The sequence below is a fragment of the Monodelphis domestica genome, chromosome 6 (genome assembly GCF_027887165.1).
Source record: "Monodelphis domestica isolate mMonDom1 chromosome 6, mMonDom1.pri, whole genome shotgun sequence".
NCBI classification, from domain to species: Eukaryota; Metazoa; Chordata; class Mammalia; order Didelphimorphia; family Didelphidae; genus Monodelphis; species Monodelphis domestica.
The window spans coordinates 258518834-258539571 of NC_077232.1; the positions used below are offsets into that span (position 1 = coordinate 258518834).

General features: G+C 37.3%; 1 protein-coding gene across 1 annotated transcript in view; it reads left to right on the forward strand.

The window, feature by feature from the left end:
• Positions 1-15687: 15687 nt before the first annotated feature.
• Positions 15688-20738, forward strand: part of TACR3 (tachykinin receptor 3) — a 113053-nt gene continuing 108002 nt past the window's right edge. The window contains exon 1 of the mRNA XM_001368063.4: positions 15688-16704. Within this exon, the coding sequence (XP_001368100.3) occupies positions 16130-16704 (575 nt within the window). The 5' untranslated portion in view covers positions 15688-16129. The remainder of the gene's footprint in view (positions 16705-20738) is intronic.

Consider the following 20738-nt stretch of genomic DNA (forward strand, 5'->3'; position numbering starts at 1 on the left):
GAAAAATACTACTGAAGAAAAAAGTTGATTGATTAATACATTGACATGACTTGGTGAAGAGGCCTCTGAGACAGCATGATGAAATGGAAGGTTAGCTTTGGAGTCAGAAGACATTATTCTTAATTCTGTCACAGAATTATATATGATTTAAGTCAACTTACTTAATATCTTTGAGTCTCAATTTCTTCCTCTGGAAAAATAAAGAGGCATCCAGACTAGATGTTTTATAATATTCCTTCTAATTCTAAATTAATGGTCATATGATATCAATTTTAATGTCATTGGCAAATGAAAGATACATGCTAATGATAAAAGGATAAAGATAAAGATAAAATGGTCCTAAATTGTATTAGGAAAACTATAGTCCACAATGAACTAAATCCTCTATGTAACTTCTAAAAACAATAGAAATACATTTTTAAGGTATGTTAGAAGGAAGCGGGAAAGGGCTAATTCCAGTTTGGGATGGATAAAATAATATATATTTCAAACCTTTCCCTTTTGTCTGAGAGAGAAGAGTGATCAAGACTAGGTACAGAGTTAAGGGACTTGCCCAGGGTCACAAGAGCTAGGAAGTGTCTGAGACCAAATTTGAACTCAGGTCCTTTTGACGTTTAAGTCTGATCCTCTATCCACTATGCTACCTGTTTATTTTTTTTTTGAAGTGACAATAATAACAGTTGACCCAGGAAGAGCATTAATGAATATACTTTAAATTTGCTTCTGTCATCTTTATCAAGGAATGACAAGAGATAAGGATAGACCTATAATTTCAAATACAGACAATTCCCAAGATGGGAACCTCCTACCAATGAAGGTAACAATCTTCTATTCAACTTACAGTCGCAGAGAGCTTCCTAGATCTGTGAGAAGTTATAAATTATCAGGATCATACAGACAGTATATTTCTAAAGCAAAACTTGGAATCACATCTTCCTTGATGCCAAATAAATTCTCTATTATGCCTAACTGTCTCTCTCATCAGGAAGAGCACTTTTAAAACTTGAAAGGAAGAATAGATATGTTTTAAAGGGAATGGAAACCTAACATAAATAAGGAAATGTTATGAAAGAAGAAAGGTTTAAATAAAAACTTAAGTTCACATTTTATAAGTACTTTTTTTCACAGCTCTGTGAGAGAGCTAGAGCAAATATTTATTACAATTTTCTGGATGAAGAAACAAATTCTCAGACATTTCATAACTTATCCATGGTCATACAAATAGTATTATAGGAGCTTAGTCTTAATTTTAAGTCATGAGCTCTTTCCTCTATATTGTAAAAATAAAAATGATAATGGTGAGTTATAAAAAATAAAATATTTAGATGGAAAAACTGTTCAATATCTGTTCAAAATTGTTTGGATACTTTTGATATAGTTAATCAAAAGTATCCTCAGTTGATGAAGTGAAATTCAAATGTGAACTTCCCTTCAGGGCCAGGTGCAAGGATGCTAAAGAAACTCTTATAAAAATAAAATATTTATTGAAATATATAAGGATAAATGAAGGGTTTCTAATTCTAAGAGATTCTAAATCCACACAAATGAACTTCCTGGTTCTGCAAGGAACCACTTCTCCTGTGTTTCCCAGGCTACACTAATCCTCCCTGATCTGACTAACCCAAATTTATACTATCTAAATAAAAACTACCACTATTATCCTTATAAATCTTAACTTCCCCTTCAAATTATAAAATAGCAAAGGCTAGCTGATTGAATCTCAACAAGAATCAAATTAGGACCTTAAGACTCAAACTGAGTCTTAAGAGACTCAGAGTCCAAACCAAAGACCAGGTTTTTCTTTGGTCTTCTCAGAGTTAAACAATCTATAAAAATCCAAAATAGATATTCAATAGTGTTTCCCAAGTTGGGAAAGGAAAACACTAAACTCCTTCAGATCTTTCCCTCTGACAGAGAGAGAGGCAAAGATGTTACCTCCTTCAGCCCTGACTGAGTCTCTGAAAGTCTGCCAGAAAGCAACTCCCAACTTCCAGAGAGAGTAATTGACATAGAAAAATGGTTATAACTGTCACATCTGAAATTAGCACACTCTCTCAGCTCTGCTTCAAACTCCAGTTCTTTTCTCGAGCATGCCACTTTACTTCTTATGTCTAAACTAATAAAACAATACTTATTTTCTAATATCCTTCAGAACCATTATCTCAGCAGGAGGTCTGTGGAAGCAGCTAGAGCTGACAGTTTCACTCCCAGTAAACATGATACAAAGAATCTGTACTCTCAGAAAACCTGGTGAATTAACTATATAGAATCACCATGGAATTTTTTTTCTCTGTTAGATATAACTTCTCTCATTTACACCATTGTACTGGAATATATACAAAATGTACTTGCTTATGACTCTCTAATGCCATTCCTCTCATTGACACTCCTTCAACTAATCTCTTATGTCCCTGTGCTTTTTTTTTATCGTGTTTTCACATGATTATCAAATCTTTGTCAGTTGTGTTTAAACATTTAAAAGCAAGCATCAAGTAAGCTACTGCAAAGAGTGATCTAATGTTATAAGTGAACTATCTTGAGACTAAACTAAATAGAATGCAAACTCAATATGAGGAATTACTCAAGGCTAAAGGGACAATGGCAAAACTAAAGAACATGACGCAACTAAATTAGAGGGTGCAACTAAATCAGATAATCCAACTAAATTAGAAATGGAAACTGAAGAATTAGAAAGCAAACCAGCTCATATGTTCCCTCTAAAGGAGGTAACTATAGTGTCCTCAGTGTGTGGTATAGTTAATCTTATATGCCACAAAATGTTTACACAGGCTGATTTAGACAATTTAAAGAGAAATACTCCATCATATGAAGAATAACCCATGGAAGTTGTAAAGCAGTTCAAGCGCTTAGTTAAAGCTTTACAGTCCTTCTTATTTGGACTTTGACATCTTTAGGGATTTATTATTAACAAAAAGGGAGAAATAGCATATTATACAGGACACTAATAATAGCCCCTGAATTGCCAATTAGCCAACTGAGGATCCTGGGTGGGAATATAACTCTTTTGCAGGGTACAGAGACTTAACTAGAGCCAGGGAGGCAATAATTGAAACTATGAGGCAAAATTCCAGATTCCCAGGAACCTGGTCTAAATTTGAGCACCTAAAGCAGGAAGTGGGAGAGACTACCTCTACTTTCCTTGATAGAATTATTGACTGTGCAGGAAAATGGATTGGGTTGGAAAATTTAAAAGATGAAAACATAAATCACATTCACAGGCAGTTTGTAAAAAATACATGCCCTGTGGCCTGAAATTATTTTCAGAGCAACTGTCCAAATTGGTTGGACATGGGTCTTGACAAAATTAGGAGAATTGCAAACTATGTTTTCCAAGATGAGAAAGATAGGCAATCAGAAGAGAAAAATTATATAATTGATAACTTAAGCAAAGAAATCAGAGAGCTTAAACAAAAATTGAAATTGAATAAAGTGCAGGAAAAAACAGTAACTGCACTAAGAACTTATAGACAACCCAGAAATAATTATAACTCCAGACAATACAGACAAACCCCAAAATATTTTGTTAGTAAAAGACCTGGTCATCTCATGAGAGAGTGCAAATTTAGGGGACAATTTTTTGGATAAAGCTTCAGGGGAAACTGAGGCAATAGATTTAATAACTTTAATGGATTTAGGAAAATGGATATAGAAATTATTGGTTTAATAATGGAGTTAATAATGCATTCCAGTATGGGAGACCAAATTACCCAAATTATTTGGATACTGGATGCTACCATAAGTCATAACAAGTCACAGAACTGAATACCATGCAAGAATATATCAAAGCAGGTGCTCATCCAAAATATTAGCAAGTAGCTGGTGAGAATCCTCAAAAACTTGATATGCAAAAAGTACAACTTCATTATGAAGGCATGCCAAGGCCTGTGCAGTTAAAAAATATAGTATATGGAGAAAATGGACTAGGAAGTATGGGAAATAAATAAAAAGTAATGAAAATGACAAAGAGATTTTAAAAACATGGGAAATTGGTGCAGTAGAAGTCAATGAAGAATTAGAGAATGAGGAACAGGAACAATTGTTGAATTTTACTGATTCTAGTGTGTTAGTTCCTGTGATGCCTGTCCATTCTTCAGAAAATAGCACAGAATCCCATGTAACCCTAAAAATAGGAACACAAGTTTATGATTGTCTCTTAGACACAGGTGCTGCCAAATCTGTATTGCAGAAATCCCCTGAGGAGTGCAAAGCAGTGGGTTCAATAGAAGCTGTGGGTGTGACAAGAAGACCTCAAAAAGTCAAAAAACTAGAATCAAGAATGGTTTCACTTGGATCTCTAAGTGTAGGACACTCTTTTCCCCAATTGAAAGCTAATGATAGTATGTACTCCAACCAGAGATATTTCTTTAAAAATCTCAAAAGAATCCCTAAGCCTTTTCCCTATATTATTCCTAGATACAGTAGAATCAGAGGGAGAAGGGAATAACATCTATCAGATACCAGGTGATATTCCATAAGAATTATGGGTTACAGATTCTACAGATGTAGGTTTATTAAAATCAGCAACCCCTGTTAAAATGCTGACTAAAGGAGGTACACCACATGTATTCCACAATACCCACTTAGCAAAGAGGCCATTGATGAAATTACACCAATAATAAATTCATTATTGCAGCAAGCCATAATAATACCATGCATCTCTGAATATAACACCCCAATTTTACCAGTAAAAAAAACACAAGCTAGATTGAGAAGGATGAATAGTCGATAGATTCTTTCAAGATTTAAGAGCTGTTAACGGCCATATAATAAAATCTTACCCAGTAGTACCAAGTCCTGCTACCATCATTTCATCTATCCCAAGTCATGCAAAATATTTTATTATGGTTGATTTATGTTCTACTTTTTTTCTCAATACCTATACATGAAGATTCACAAAAGATATTTGCATTCATATGGCAGGAAAAAAAATATTCATGGTCCCATTTGCCACAGGGATTGTGTGAAAGTCCTTCATTAGTTTCTCAAATCTTAAAGATTTGGAAAATATTCAGTTTAAAGTCAGTAAACTAATTCACTTTGTAGATGATTAACTTCTAGCATCACCATCTGCAAAAGTGTGCCTACATGATAGTAAATATCTTCTGTGTGAACACTACAAGAGGGGACACAAAATATCAAAAACTAAACTTCAATGGTGTCTTCCTCACATAGAATATTTAGGGTTTGTGCTGTCTGAGGGGTCCAGAAGCATTTCCCAAAATAAAGTAGCAGGCATACAAAAGCTGAGTGCCCCTAAGACCAAAAGACAACTCAGTGCTATCTTAGGAACCTCATGGTTTTGCAGACAATGGATACCTAATTAAGGTGAACTAACAAAACTACTCACTGCTTTAACAAAAGACTCTGAGAAACATCCACTGAAGCTAAAACCAGAGCATTTGCAAGCAATTGCAAAGTTAAAAGAGGCAATATTATCAGTTCCTGCTCTTGGTATCCCTAATTATTTGAAACCATTCTCCCTCTATGTCCATGAGTGAAAGGGAATACCTTCAGGAGTTTTGACTCAGAGCGTAGAACCAAACCAACATCCTATTGCATATTATTAATGTCAGCTAGATCCACCTCCATGCTTACAAGGGGTGGTAGCAATTGCATTGCTTGTTACCAAATCTGCAGGTTTAGTGTTAAGCTGCCCACTGACAGTTTGTTGTTCACAGGAAGTCGAAGCACTTCTCTGAAAGTTCAGAACGCAGGTATTTTCAGATCAACACCTGACTAAATATGACATAGTGCTTTTGGGGAATTAACATATAACATTAAAGAGAAGCAACACTTTAAATCCAGCTACATCATCACCTTATTTACCAACACAGGGGAAAGCACTGCACGATTGTGGAACTGTAGTGCAATTAATAGAAAAGGCCTCGAGAAAATCTGTCAGACACACCTCATGACAATCTTGAGCTGATCTTATTCACAGATGGATCATCATATATGCAGAATGGAATAAGATTAGAGTTGAGGTCTCCCTTTTCATCATGGATATTGTCAATTTGGTTTTCTTCTTTCCTTTTTTTTAAATTAGATTGACCAGTACTTTGTCTATTTTATTTGTTTTTTCAAAGTATCAGTTTCTAGTCTTATTTATTAAATCAATACTTCTTTAACTTTCAGTTTTATTAATTTCTCCTTTGATTTTTAGGATCTCTAATTTAGTCTTCATCTGAGGATTTTTAATTTGTTCACTTTCTAGTTTTTTAATTTGCATGCCCAATTCACTGACCTCTGCACTCCCTAATTTTTTAATATATGAACTAAAGGATATACATTTCTCCCTGAGTACTGCTTTGGCTGCATTCCATAGTTGAAAATTATTCATTATTAATTGTTTCTATGATTTGTTCTTTAACTAATTGATTTTGGAAAATTGTATTGTTTTTGTTATTGTATTTGTTATTGGGAGTAAAAGCACCGAAGAAATACAACTGCTTAAATAAATGAGTTGAAGGGATATGATTTGGGATATAGACTCTAAATGAACATCCTAGTGCAAATATCAGCAACATGGAAATAGGTTCTGATCAAGGACACAAGTAATACCCAATGAAAATTGTGAGTCGGCTGCGGGAATGGTAGGTGGACAGGAGGGAGGGAAAGTATATGATTGTAACCAAGAATAATATTCTAAATTGACTAAATAAAATTTTAAAAAAGAATGGGACAAGAATTGCAGTATCAAGTGAATTTGAGACCCTATGGTTTGCTTCACTACCTAGGAATATAAGTGCTCAGGGAGCAGAATTAATTGCTTTAAAACATGCATGTGAGCTTACAAGAGAGAAACGTGGAAATATTTATGCTGATTCCAAATATGTATTTGGAATTTCCCATGCCTTTGGTTCAGTCTGGTTTCAGAGAGGATTTTTAAAATCTACTGGGAAAAGAATCACTCATGCAGAAATAATTTGAGAATTACTGTCATCTTTCCAACTTCCAAAAGAGTTGGCAGTGATTCACTGCAAAGGGAATTCTTTAGGACAAGACTTAGTTGCCAGAGGAAATCATAGGGCAAATATGACTGCACAATATGCTGCGCAAAATGCTCCAGCTTGCATTATGAATCTCTCTGTTATAGATACCACAGATTTAGAAAAAGCATACAGTGACAAATAGGTTCAGAAGTGGGAGCAAAATTTTGGATCTAGAAAAGAAAATGGGATTTGTATAGCATCAGTGGGAAAACCAAATCTTCCAAAAGCATTTTACTCTTACATCTTCCAAGAAATATACACAAAAAGGGTTATTTTGGGACACAAGAATTAATTGATACTGTTAAAAGAACTTGGTTATCTCCAGGAATTAGCACTGTGGCAAATAATATTTGCTCAGCTTGCTCTGTGTGTACACAATTTAACCCAAGCATATTTAAGCAAAAGGCTTTTGGTGGTCATCCACTAGCTCACGCACCATTTGAACATTTGTAAATAGATTATATTAACATGCCCGATTCAGGACAATTTAAATTTTGTCTAGTAATACTGGACCAACCAACTAGATGGCCAGAAGCTTTTCCATCTAGTAAAAACACATCAAGCTTAGTAGCCAAAATCTTTTTGAAAGAGATCATTCCAAGGTATGATACACCACTAAGAGCAGATTCTGACAAAGGGAGCCATTTTACAGATTCAGTTCTAAAAAAAGTTGGAGAGAATCTGTGTATCATGGCAAAATTTCATGTCCCATATCATCCTCAAAGTTCTGGGCAAGTGGAGAGACTAAACAGAGAAATCAAAACTATGGTTGGGAAATTATTCATGGAAACTCATTTGAAGTGGCCAGAGATTTTGCCTCTAGTGTTGTTCTATCTGCACACTAGAACAAGAGAAGATGTGCATATCTCACCATATGAAATGTTATTTGGACATTTACCATTGCAGGCAAAAAGTTTTAAAACAGGTTATGCATCTGTGCTTGGAGGGGATCTTTAATATATGTTGGATGTATCTGAATATATGACAGAGTTACAAAACAGGGTTAGAGAATTACAAGAAATGGGAATTTTAACTCAAGGGCTGTGTTACATTATGCATTCTATTCAATAAAACCTGGGGATTCCATTTACATAAAAACTTTAATAGTACTAGAGCAACTCAACCATTATGGGTAGGACCTTTCCATGTTATTTTGACAATATCCTCAGCTATTTGTGTATTAGAGAAAGAAACGTGGCTGCATTGCTTGAATGTGAAAAAAGTAACAGCAGCAGAAGAGATTGCATCAGACAATGTGACTGCAGTCAAAAAGATAGAAGAAATTATTCTAGAAGAATAATGAAATGAAGACAGAGATCAAGATCAAGACAAAGAAGAAGACAACATAGAAGAAACATAGTTGACACCAAAAAGGATGATTAAACTGTAACAAAGACATTGAAAAACAAATCAACACAGAGAAGATGAACACAGATTGAGTATGGACATGAACTGTAAGATTTTTTTACACCATTCTAACATTAAACACTTTTGTTATAATTGCAAACAAGCACTACATAGTGTTGGTTGTCTCTCGAACCAAGGATGACGATTGTCTTTGTGCATTTTTGTGCACAAAGACACCTGTGCATGAAGATTTAAGTGGAAAAGTCGATGCACAGAGATAGTCCCACTCTCTCGGCGTTGGAAGCCTGGGTCCATTGGCACGAAAAGTCGTTACACCTGGAGACTTCCTCAGCTGCATTGGATGGCCGTGTTGTCTTTTGTGCTCCAACACGCCTTAAGCACTCCACAGTGCCTTGCTGCATCGCCATTTCAGCCGTTGAACCTTCTTGTTGGTTTCTTCCGCCTGTTCCGCCGAAGCAGTCTTCACATGCTGAGTGAGCAAAGCCCTAGTTCACTAGGGGTCAATGACCCGATGACTACCCTCACAAGGTTTAGCCGGCAATATGAAGACAATAGCAAAGAAGGTAACATTAAAGATTTGGTAAGCATTCACTACAAAATAACATACACATATAGGACCCATTTCTCACAAACTGCAACATTATAACCAGGTGATGAGTATCCATAGAAATAAATAAATACAGATAAATCACCTTGGGAAAATAATAATAATTATATACATTAAAATAATAATATCTTATCTCACAGGAAGACTTTATGTATTACTAAGAGATAAAATCAAGAAAACAAACATATTTCTAAAGAAAATCTTTTAAGTTTTTCTTAGACTATCTTAAGGGGGAAGTTTATTTTCCTCCTACAACATGTAAATAGTTTATACATAACATACATAGATTTAGAAATTTTACAGATCTGTACATTTATATAGATGTGTATATAGTTAAATTATTAAAAGGTTTGGTTTTATTAGTATAGTAAGTTGATTTTGAGTTTTAATGTAGTTAGTTTTGGTTTTCTGTATTAATGATAAGTTCTTAGCATAGTAAAAAGTTCCATTTGTATTGTTCAAATAGGATTTGTAAAATGAAGTTTGCATGAGTTTTGCATAGTTATTACTTTAGATAGACTTTAGTTTTTTATAAAATATAAGTTAGTTTATAGCTATATTTAATTGTTTCAAAAGTTTTTCAACAGTTTGCATTTTATATTTTGCATTTTGAATTTCTGTAATTGTGTTTTGCACTTGAATTTGTGCAAATATGTTTTCATTGATTATTTGTTTTCATTGCAATATTCTTTTCTTTCATTTGTATCCTTAATACATGTTAGCATAGATAAAGTGTAGCAATAAGAATAGAATAAGATAAGCAAATGATTAAGACTATTTTTAGGAAATATAATAATAATAAGGTTAGGTATAGCTTTAGGATTACATAGAATAGCAAGCATATGGGGGAGATTTTTTATCTCTCCATATGCTCAAAGAGGGAAAATTGTAAGGATAATATTAGAAAATAAGTATTGCTTTATTAGTTTAGAGATAAGAAGTAAAGTGGCTGGCTTGAGGAAAGAACTAGAGTTTGAAGCAGAACTGGGAGAACATGTTGATTTCAGATATTGACAGTTATAATCGTTTTTCTGTGTCAATTCCTCTCTCTGGCATTTGGAAATTGCTCTCTGGCAGTTAGCAGAGACACACTCTCAGAGACTCTCAGTCAGCGCTGAAGGAGGTAACATCTTTGCCTCTCTCTGTCAGAGGAAAAGATCTGAAGGAGTCTAGTGTTTTCCTTTCCCAACTTGGGAACACTATAGAATATCTATTGTGTTTTTTTATAGATTGTTTAACTCTGAGAAGACCAAAGAAAAACCTGGTCTTTGGTTTGGACTCTGAGTCTCTATCAAAAGTATCTGAAGAGTTTGAACCTGATTGGTGAATTAAAAAGTTCTGAACCTATATTGGAACAGTTTTTCCATATAAATATTTTATTTTTATAACTCACCAAATTTATTTTTACAGTTTTAACTGCCCAAATTGACAGTTAAATACTTAAAATCAGATTGTTAGGTTCTTTGTCCTATTTAGCTCACCAAACTGTAAAAGTAAAAATGGTGAGCTAAACAAATAAAATATTTAGATGGAAAAACTGTTCAATATAGGTTCAAAACTGTTTGGATACTTTTAATAATCAAAAGTATCTTCAGTAGATTTAGATTTGACATAAAGAGGGCTTAAAAAACTAGAGAATGCTATAAATGTAATTACTAAGTTCCCTGGTATTTAAGCAATCAAGCAGAATTTATGAATGGTCATTTGTTGAAGATATTAAAGAAAAAAAGTCACAGGAGATTAGGCTAGATAATTGTTCTTCCAATTTAAATAACATTTTCTGTTGACATAAAGTACCCCTGTCTGAAAGTGATTCATTTCTAAAGTTTTGGGAAACTCATCATCTCTCTCTGTCTTTGTTTCTTAGATCCTTCATCAATAAACCAATGATCTCATATTTTCTTCTGCCTAAGATTTTTTTGAACCACTGAGGTGATTGATTGCCATTAACTTTGAGGAAGGACTGTTCAAAAGAACCATGCAAATATTATTATGATTTGCATACCTTCTCAATATTTTTAGAAATAAAAAACACATACACACACAAACAGCAACATGTCAGTGGAAAAGGATAAGTGGGGAAATTAAATCTGAATGTGATAGAAATTTCACAGTTTCTCTTGGTAAGCCTGAGAAGAAAAAAACAATTCCAGTTCAACACATGAATTATATGTTTCCAAGGAACACAGTGTAAAACAGTAAGGGAAGAAAGCATGGAAAATCCTGGGAGAATTAAGTATAATGGTAAAAATATCAAACTATCTCATCAGTTAATTAAATCATTAAATTAAATTATTAATTATTAAATTAAAATCATTAAAAAGTTGCTCTTCTAGCATACAAAAAATATGCATTATACCATGAAAAAAGTAATGTTTGCCCTAACAGTAAATGATCATGATCTGAATATGACTATGATTTCTTAAGGCAATACACAGATATTATTTGCTACAACAATGTTCCAAGAAAATCAGTATTCCTTTGTAATTGATACTCATAAACCTAAAAGTGAATCATAATTTGTTTAGCAGGTTGAAAGACCATTGTCAGATATATTTTTTCCAAATATAGATTTGAAACATCAGATGAAATAATATAATAGTAATTTACAACATACAATTTGTCCCTACAAATCACCCATTCAAAACCAAACTTTTATTCCAGAAAAACAATGCTTTTGAAATGTATGGTTTTTTAAATCTTTACCTTCTGACTTAGAAGCAATAATGTATTGGTTCCAAGGCAGAAGAGCTGGGCAATGGAGAGTAAATTGCTTTCCCAGGGTCACAGAGCTGGAACATGTCTGAGGCCAAGTTTGAACTCAGGACTCACTGACTCCAGCCCTAACTCTCAATCCACTGAGCCACCTAGTTGTCCCCTGTGTGTGTTTTAAAAAAGTAAGTGCAATTTAAAATACAAAAAATAATTTAAAAATAAAAAATAAAAGTAATGAAGTGCAAAGGACTTTATTAGAACAATATCCCTTTCATCCTATCCTTCTCAAGATAGGTAACTAGGTAGATAGAATACTGGGTCTGGCATTAGGAAGACCTCAGTTCAAAGAGGGAAAATGTAGTCCTACCAAAGGCTTAGTTTATCACTTCATCAGAACCCCTGTGGTTCAAGAAAGTATTGATTTAGTTGTCTCCACTTTATATGTATACAGGTTCTTTATATAGGGAAATGAAGAGGAAATCATAATGATTTTAGTTTGGATGCTAGGTGAAAATGACATTCCAATTATATATTCTGGACAGTTATACCTCTTGGTGTCATCTCTAGAATAAATCTCACTGGCAAGATTATCTTGGGAAGTATGATCCAGGAATTTTGTAATCTTAGGCAAGAACAGAAAAGAGGATCAGACCCATGGTTCCCATAAATGAAGGATGAGCAAAGGGTTATAGCCCTAACATGTGGAATCAAAGGAACTGAACTTCTTTTTCCACTATTAACTTGAATTATTTAAAATGCACAAATCTTGTAGGAAAAAAAAGGTTGCCTTTCTAGCAGCCCTAAATTCATTTATCTTAAAAGATGAGTTCAGATTACAAGATAGTATTGTATAGGATATTAGGAATCTGAGTAAAAGTGAGGTCCTCCAGAGAGGGAACAGAATTGTTTTCTTCTATTGACTATTTATGAATGATGGAGTCCACTGGGGTATTGTGCATTTTCTCTGAGATGGAGTAAAAGCTGTTGTGAATTGATTGTTTTATTAACCTCAATGCTTGTATGAGAAAGAGGAGCCTGTGGAGAATTTGAGCCATAATTGAGCTACAATATATTTTGAGGCTAACTGCCACAAGCCACAGAAGGAAGATGAAGGAGGTGAAAAAGGAGAAAGGGCAAGAAGGAAGAGAAGAAGTATTTAAGGAAAAATTAGTAAGGTTATATTGGGTGATTTGCAGAATATGTGTGGAAATAAAATTTAAACTTCACATATATATAAAAGAAGATAAAATTATAATGAGTAATAATTTATATACACTGGCTGCTGCCAAGTAAAAACAACAGGGGGAAAAAGGCAGAATACCTTTAGCCCAATCATATTATTGGAGGCCCACAAAACAATCAGGAGTATAAGAGAGGATCAATATCAACAATAACTGAGACCAAGAAGAGAAATTGTGTGCCATTTCACCAAAGCTCTTTCCTTTAGTTCTTAACCTCCACCTCCCAAACCACTCTCTGAGGAGACATTCTGTCCCCTAGGGAGACAAAGCCTGGTTACCTTCCCCAAGGGGAAGAGGGGAAGATCAATCTCTTCCCCTTTTTCATTCTCTCAATTCTTTCTCTCCCTCTCTCTCCAGTTCCCCTGTGTATGTGTGTGTGACCCTCTTTCTGATGATACATTACAGGAGTTAGATGAGTAGTTTCTACTTAAGAAAATGAAAAATCCTCTCTTTACCAGGAAGGGGTAGCTAATGCTTGGCTCTGCAGCAAGGCAGAGAAGGGGAGCTAGGTGATGCATGGTGGATAGAAAAATAGTCTTGAAGTCGGGAAGTCATCTTTGTGTGTTTACATTTGACTTCAAATACTTTCTAGCTGTGTGACCCTAGCCATGTTACTTAACCTCAGTTCCTTCTCTATAAAATAAGTTGGACAAGGAAACAACAAACCAACAAAAGATACAGGAGAATCTTTGCTAAGAAAACTCCAAATGGGTTAACAAAGTAGCAGACACAATTGAATTTTAAAAATTTTGCTTGGTTTCCTGTAAAGAGCTATAATAGATTGTGCCAGCATATTTTAATCAGGGTCATGATAATGTGGTTGTTGGAAAGGTTTGTGTGGTTGTGTGGGTTTGGACAGGAGGACTAGGAAAGTAATTCAGGTGCTCTCTTAAGGATGTGTTGTCTTGTCTTCACTCCTCTCCAGTCTTCACTCCTTACTCTCCATAAGACTTAACTTCTGTGATGTTAGAAACCAAGGATCTCATTCCACTTTGGGAATGGCTTCTATGGCTTCTACACCTCTTTGTTTCCTCCTAGAACTTCCATTTTAAAGACAATGTCCAGGCCAACCATATTTTCATTCCTCTCCAGTCTACATTCCTGATGCTTTCCATAATTTCTGCCTTTATTTTTTTTTTATTTCCTGGCCTTTTCAGCTTCTTTTTTTAGTTTTTTTCCCCCCATTTAATTGTGAACTCCTTGAAGGCAGAGACTGTAATTGTATTCCCAGAGGGTAATAGAGTGTCTGACACATAGGAAGAGCTCAAAAAATTCTTGTTGGAGTGTCAGCTAAGTAGCTCAATGGTTTGAAAGCCAGATCTAGAGACATGAGGTCCTGGGTTCAAATTTGACCTCAAACATTTCCTAGCTGTGTGACCCTGAGCAAATCATTTAATCCTTATTGCCTAGCTCTGACCTCTTCTGGCTTGGAACCAAAATACAGTATTGATTTTAAGATGGAAGGGAGAGAGAGAGAGAGAGAGAGAGAGAGAGAGAGAGAGAGAGAGAGAGAGAGAGAGAGAGAGAGACAGACAGACGGACAGGGAGGGAGGGAAGCAGGAGCAGGCAGAGAGATAGAAAGATGTTCCTTGCCTTCACTTGTTTTCCCCTTTCAGTGTCGCCAAGTTACTTTCTAATACTATAAATTGCAAGACTGATTGAATTTAGTAGAACGTTTGCTCTCAGATTCCCCACCAAAGAAATCAAAGGTCTGACTCAAAACAAACTCACAGTATAAATCAACCAATATAACTCTCTGTAGAGGAAAGCTGCTCAGTTGAGGTTGCTAGAAGTGCTCGGTTTGGTTTGAGAACCCCAAACTTACAACAGGTAAAAGGAGTGAATTTGTATGTTTGTCCCCATATTATCTTTTATATTCTGCGGCCCAGCTCTAGCTCCTTAGCTCCTGTATTTGGCTGGCCAGATGGAGATCATGTCCTAGAATGACTCCTGGCAGAACCCAACATACCATGCATGCATTTAGCACATTATCCTCTTCTAGGTCTCCAGTCAGTCACCATTAACGCCCACCAAATTCAAACTCAGAGAACTCTCTCCATCCTCTGAGAAACCTCCAGAAAAAAAAAAAAAATTGAGCTTCAGGCTGCCCCTGCTCCCCTTGTACTAATGTTGACATTGCTAGAGGATTTTTATTTCCTCTTTGATCAAAGAGTGCCTATTTCCGCAAGACAATGCAAGGAGTTAGGAAAAAGAAGTTGTACAGGTCTCAGAGAATGAGAGAAACAGCCCCGGAAGGAGAGAGGAAAAAGAAATTCCACTTGAAGAGAAAGTTGAAATTGCAAAGAAGAAGGAAATCAAGGAAGCCTGGAGTTTGCGGCAGTGGAGACTTCTCTCCCCACCTCCTGAAAAGCCTTAATAAGATACTTTAAAAATCACTTGGGCAGACATTTGGCTGAAGAGAATATCCTAAATCACAGAACACTTAGAATAGGTTCTTGCTGTAGGGAAAAGCCTGTAAAAGTATCTAAGAGAATATATAAAGCAGCTAAGAGATGTAAAGGAATGAGACTCGTGGTTTCGGGGGGCTTGTAAGGGTCCAGGAACCTAAGTTTCTCCACCTCGCATGCACACACCACCTAGCAGCCCTGAATGAATGAAAGGCGGGGGTGGGGAGCCAGGCAGACGCGAGTTCCTCTCAGCCTATGAAGCGCCGGCCTCGCTTCTCCCTGACGTAGCTGAGGGCTGGCGATGTCTATAAAGGGTGTGCAGGCTGCTGCAGCGCGGTTAGTTCAATCCCAACGCCCGACGAGAGAGAAAGATGGCTTGAGCTGGACTCCCTCCAGCCTGACCAAGGGAACGCTTACACCTGCTGCATTCTTGGTGACTCGGTTAAAACCGCTAATATCATCGTCCTCTTTCTTCCTTCCTTGCATCTCGCCTTCATCCTTCCCACCCCACCCTCCATCCCCCACCTTGCTCATGTCTCTGGATCTCCAGGTTCCAGACTCTGCCCGGACAGTAGGAGCGCGTTTTGCCGCCCATTCAGTCCAACTCCCCATATATATCACTTTGCTTGCCAGGGAGTAGAAGGTGTCGTTTGCATTGCTTCCCTGGAAGGTGGAGAGAGAAGAGGAAGGAAAGAGGAAGGTCAGGGAACTTTGAGGGGATCTGCGGTCAGAATGGTTGGCAGGTGGGACAGTTGAGAGACTTCAGCCAGAACTGGGATGATGGCATCTCTGTCTGGAGCCACGAACTGGACAGAGGACGGTGGTGGAGTTAACCCCATAGAGTGGGGGAACCAGAGCTCCTCCACTGTCCCAGGGGCTCTGGAGGCAGCTGGGTTCGCAGGAGGCGACTGGATGCAACTGGTGGCCCAGTCGGGGAACCTCTCTTTATCCTTGCCCTCCCTGGATTTATTCGGGAGTGCTTTGGCCACAACCTCCCCAGCGCCTTTGCAGCCGATGGCAAATGTCACCAACCAGTTTGTCCAGCCGTCCTGGCGCATCGTGCTGTGGTCCCTCGCCTATGGCGTGGTGGTGGCGGTGGCTGTCTTCGGAAACTTGATCGTGATTTGGATCATCCTGGCCCACAAGCGCATGAGAACCGTGACTAACTACTTTCTGGTCAACCTGGCCTTCTCGGACGCTTCCATGGCCGCCTTCAACACCCTGATCAACTTCATCTATGCTCTGCACAGTGAATGGTACTTCGGCGCCAACTACTGCCGCTTCCACAACTTTTTTCCTATCACCGCCGTGTTCGCCAGCATCTATTCCATGACTGCCATTGCGGTGGACAGGTAAGAAGGGGGAATGAGGAGAAAGAGCAATGTGAAGTGAAACTTCAAAAATAGAAGGATACATCCAGGGAAGAAACCTTGAGCTTGCAAGCTGTTTGTAACAAGGGACAGCTGTTGGGGAGCTCGGAAGGGAGAGCTAAAAAGGAAAGTGGAGAAAGGGTTGTGAGAGAAGAAAATACAAGCAGGATTCATCCCCCAGGAAAGATTTTCGTCTTTAGAATCTCCTTTGCCAAAGAGGGTCCAGAAACAAAACTGTATTTCTTCTTTTCATAATCCAATGCTCTTGGGAATTCAAAGTACATACATTCCAATCCCCTCATTTTACAGATGAGGAAACTGAGAAATTGGAGAACAAAGCAACAGGAAGTGTCAGGCAGTTTTTGAACGCAGGTCTTTAGAATCCACTATCACTGCTCTTTCCACTTATCCGTTAATCTCATTTTTCTTCACGTGCTTGTCACCAATCCACGCAGCAATTCCTTTCTCTAGTCTGATTTGGAGTTGTATGGAAGCACCCTCTCATTTCCCCAGGCTAGCACTAGAGGGAGAAGGAGTAGAGGGATAGGGGAACTGTGAATATGACCTTGAATTCTTTCTCTACTTTTGTGAAGTGGGTAGAGTTTAACCCAAGCCTAATCATTATTAGCCCAAACCTAATTAATCTGGCTAATATTCCCTGAGCTGGCTCTTGGTATTTCATTTAACTGTTGCTGCTCAAACTTTATTTCTTCTAGTCCCAGGACTATATTCTAATCTGTCCATCCTCCACACACTATTCCATGCTTGGAATGGCTGTGGCTTGAGGATATCCCCCACCGCATTCTGGGACTGGTGGCTCTCCTTCTGCTTGGGCAGTCTTCCCTGTATTTGGTGCAGAACTCCAGGAAGAAGTAGAGTTAGAAATAGCAGTTGGGGGTAGGGTTGGGGGAATGGGAAGAAAGGAATAGTGTTCAAAACTCCTGCCTTTGGCCATAAGGCCAAAGAAGCAAGCTGATGGGACCTGTTCTGCTTTAGTACTACCCCCCACCCCACCCCCCACAGTATTATTATCTTGCTATGAAGTTGGGACTCTGAAGCTCATTAAAAGTCTGTCTTTTAGTAAGACAGAGGGAATTGAATCATATGCTTGCTGGTGCTAAGGACTGCCCTGTTTCCTTATAAATTACAATGTTTACATCTGTTTGGCACCTCTAACTTTCCAAAGCCCATACACATCATTACCTCATTTTAAGGGAGGTAACACTCTTTCCCAAGATGCCCAAGTTATTAATGTTACACCAGCAAAGCTAGATTACTTGCTCCTATTGTCCCCTTTAAAAACAATCATGAAAAAAAAATTTTAATCTCCATTCTCATTATGAACCTTTAGAAGCACATCCAAGGGAAAACAACTTTGAAATCCTTATCTATTAATGAAAGTAACTTGCACAATGATTCAGTTAACCTATATTAGGCAAATTTTGTGGATGTATAAATGTGTGAATATATAAATGTCTCAGAATAGGGGCTGGATCTGGAATTTCTTTGAAATAGAAGACTCTAGCAATGCAAGGGGGCATCTTCTTTGTAATTTACCATCCGAGAATTGCTAGAACACCCAGAGCAGTAACTTGCCCAGGGTCCCAGAGATGAGGTTTGAACTGAGAGGTCTTTCTGCTTTTTAGACAAGCTCTCTGATCATTACAGTGGTGCTATCTCTCAATGTAATATATAAATATATATGTTCATATGTATGTACATATATGTTGTTATAGTTCAATTGTGTACAACTCTTCCAGACCCCATGGAGTATAGTTTTCCTTGGGGTTTTTTTGGCAAGGACACTGGAGGAGTGTACCATTTCCTTCTCCAATGAACCCAGTGGACCCTTTTGTCAGGCAATGAGAGGTGAAATGCCTTGCTCTGTGAGTTAGGGACAATAATTCCAGGGTCACACAACTGGGAAGTGTCAGAGAGTGTGATTTGAACTGTCTTCCTTACTTCAGGTCCAGAGCTCTTAACCATTGAGCCACAGCTCCCTCCTCTATTGATGTGTAGATATATGATTTGAATTGATATAACTAACATCCATCTATCATCCTTCTACATCTCCATCTAACCTATTTGAGATTCATGAACCCTAACATTCATCCATATATCTATATTTTTCTCTCTGGCAAATATCTTCTCTATCATCTATCTTCCATCTGTTTCTCTTTCTGTAATCTCTGTCATCTATCTTCTACCCATTTCTCTTTCAGTCATCTATCTTCTCTCTTTCTATCTATCCATCTATCTTCTAATGATGTAGTGGATAAAGAGCGATCCTAAGCAACTCATTTACCTTCTCCTAATCTAGGAAATTCTCTGAGACTAAGTTGCAGAGAACTGGAAATGTAGGGGGAATTTCCTCAAAGAAGTTCCCCTATGAGTGAAGTCACAAGTCTAGTCTAGTCCTTACCCCCACAATATTCATACACACACATCTAATTTGCGTTTTCCAGATCTGTCTCAAATTTGCAGGTTAAGTTGGTTAAAGCATTCAGGAACGTTAGCCTGAGGTGCTTCATTCTCTTCCTGTGAAAAAAGAATTAAAAGAATTATTGTTCCTAATTCACAGGATAGTTTTGAGGTTAAAAGGAAATGATGTGCTTCATTTATTCCTCTCTTTTCATGATTTTCCCTTCCCCATTTGAGGAGAAAATTGAGAAGAATGATTCTCCTGCCTAAAAGCTCTTGACCAGGGGTCCATTCACTCCCCCTATGTTGAAGCAACCACCCTGGCTCTCAGGAGTTTTAAGGATCATCAAGGAGCAGAAACTACAAGGGATTAAACTGGAGGAACAGGGGCTGCTTGCCACTCTGGGATGAGGAGAATGAATCAGCATTTATTGCTCTAATCCTACAGTTGCTTCTTCCTCTGCCCACATTTTAATCTCTGTCTCCTTCCCACCACTTCTCTCCCTTGAGCTAGGTGCTAGAGCACTGAGCTTGGTCAGTAGTAAGTGTTAATTGCCAGTAAATAGATTCTGCCTTGGTATGAGGTAAACACTGACTCCTTTGGGCATTTCTTGTACATTCCAAAGCATTTTCAACCTAATTGTGAGTTGTTATAATGATTGCCTCTTAATCCTTATGGCACTAGGGGAAGAAAGGGGATTTAAATCCTTTAGGCAATTTCCTGAGAGTCTCTGTCTGTCTGTTTCTCCCCCTCTCTCTTACTCTTCCCTTTTCCCTTCCATTCCTTCTCTTTCCTCTCATCACTCTCCTTTACCTTTGTTCCTTTCCCTCCTTCTCCCACTCATCTTCTTTTCATACATTTCTCTCTGTATTCTCAAAGGATACTCTAGTATGCACAGGGCATCTTCCAACGCAACTCATCCTTCTTGATTCCTTTATGACAAAATTTGATATTGGTGCTGAAGCTTCCATCAGCTCAATTTAGAAGGCAAGGAATAGGGAGAGTTGGTTGACATTCCAGAGAGCAAGATTATGTGGTTATTGATAACAAACCTTTTTTTCTGACAGCCTGTCTACAATAGAAATTCAACTTTGTAAATGACTCATGTTTTCTACAATTAGAAATTGAACCTAAGGTTTACTATGTCTGTGATTTTATAAGTTGATCTTGTGTTTGGGATTCACAAGTGATCCTGTGAATTGGTATAATGTTGATTGCTGACAAAGTCAAATGTCTACTTTTAGAAAATTATTTCTCCTCTAGCATAGCTTTGATCATACTCAGAATCCTCTACTCAAAAAAAAAAAAAACATACAGTAGCTCTACATTGACTGATAGTGAAAACTAACATTCAAGATCTCCCCAAATTTAGACCCAGCCTCTTTTTTGTTTTCTCTCTCTTACCTCCTAAATATTCCAGCTTCTCTGATCCAGCCAAATTTTATTGCTTGTCATTATCTAAATTTGCTTAACATATTCCTAATCCACTGATCTTACTGTTCTTTCATCCTCAGATATTGCTTCTCATCATCTTCAATAGTCAAAATCCCAGTCAGCCAGCCAGCCTTCAAAATCTGGCTTAATTGGCAGTTCC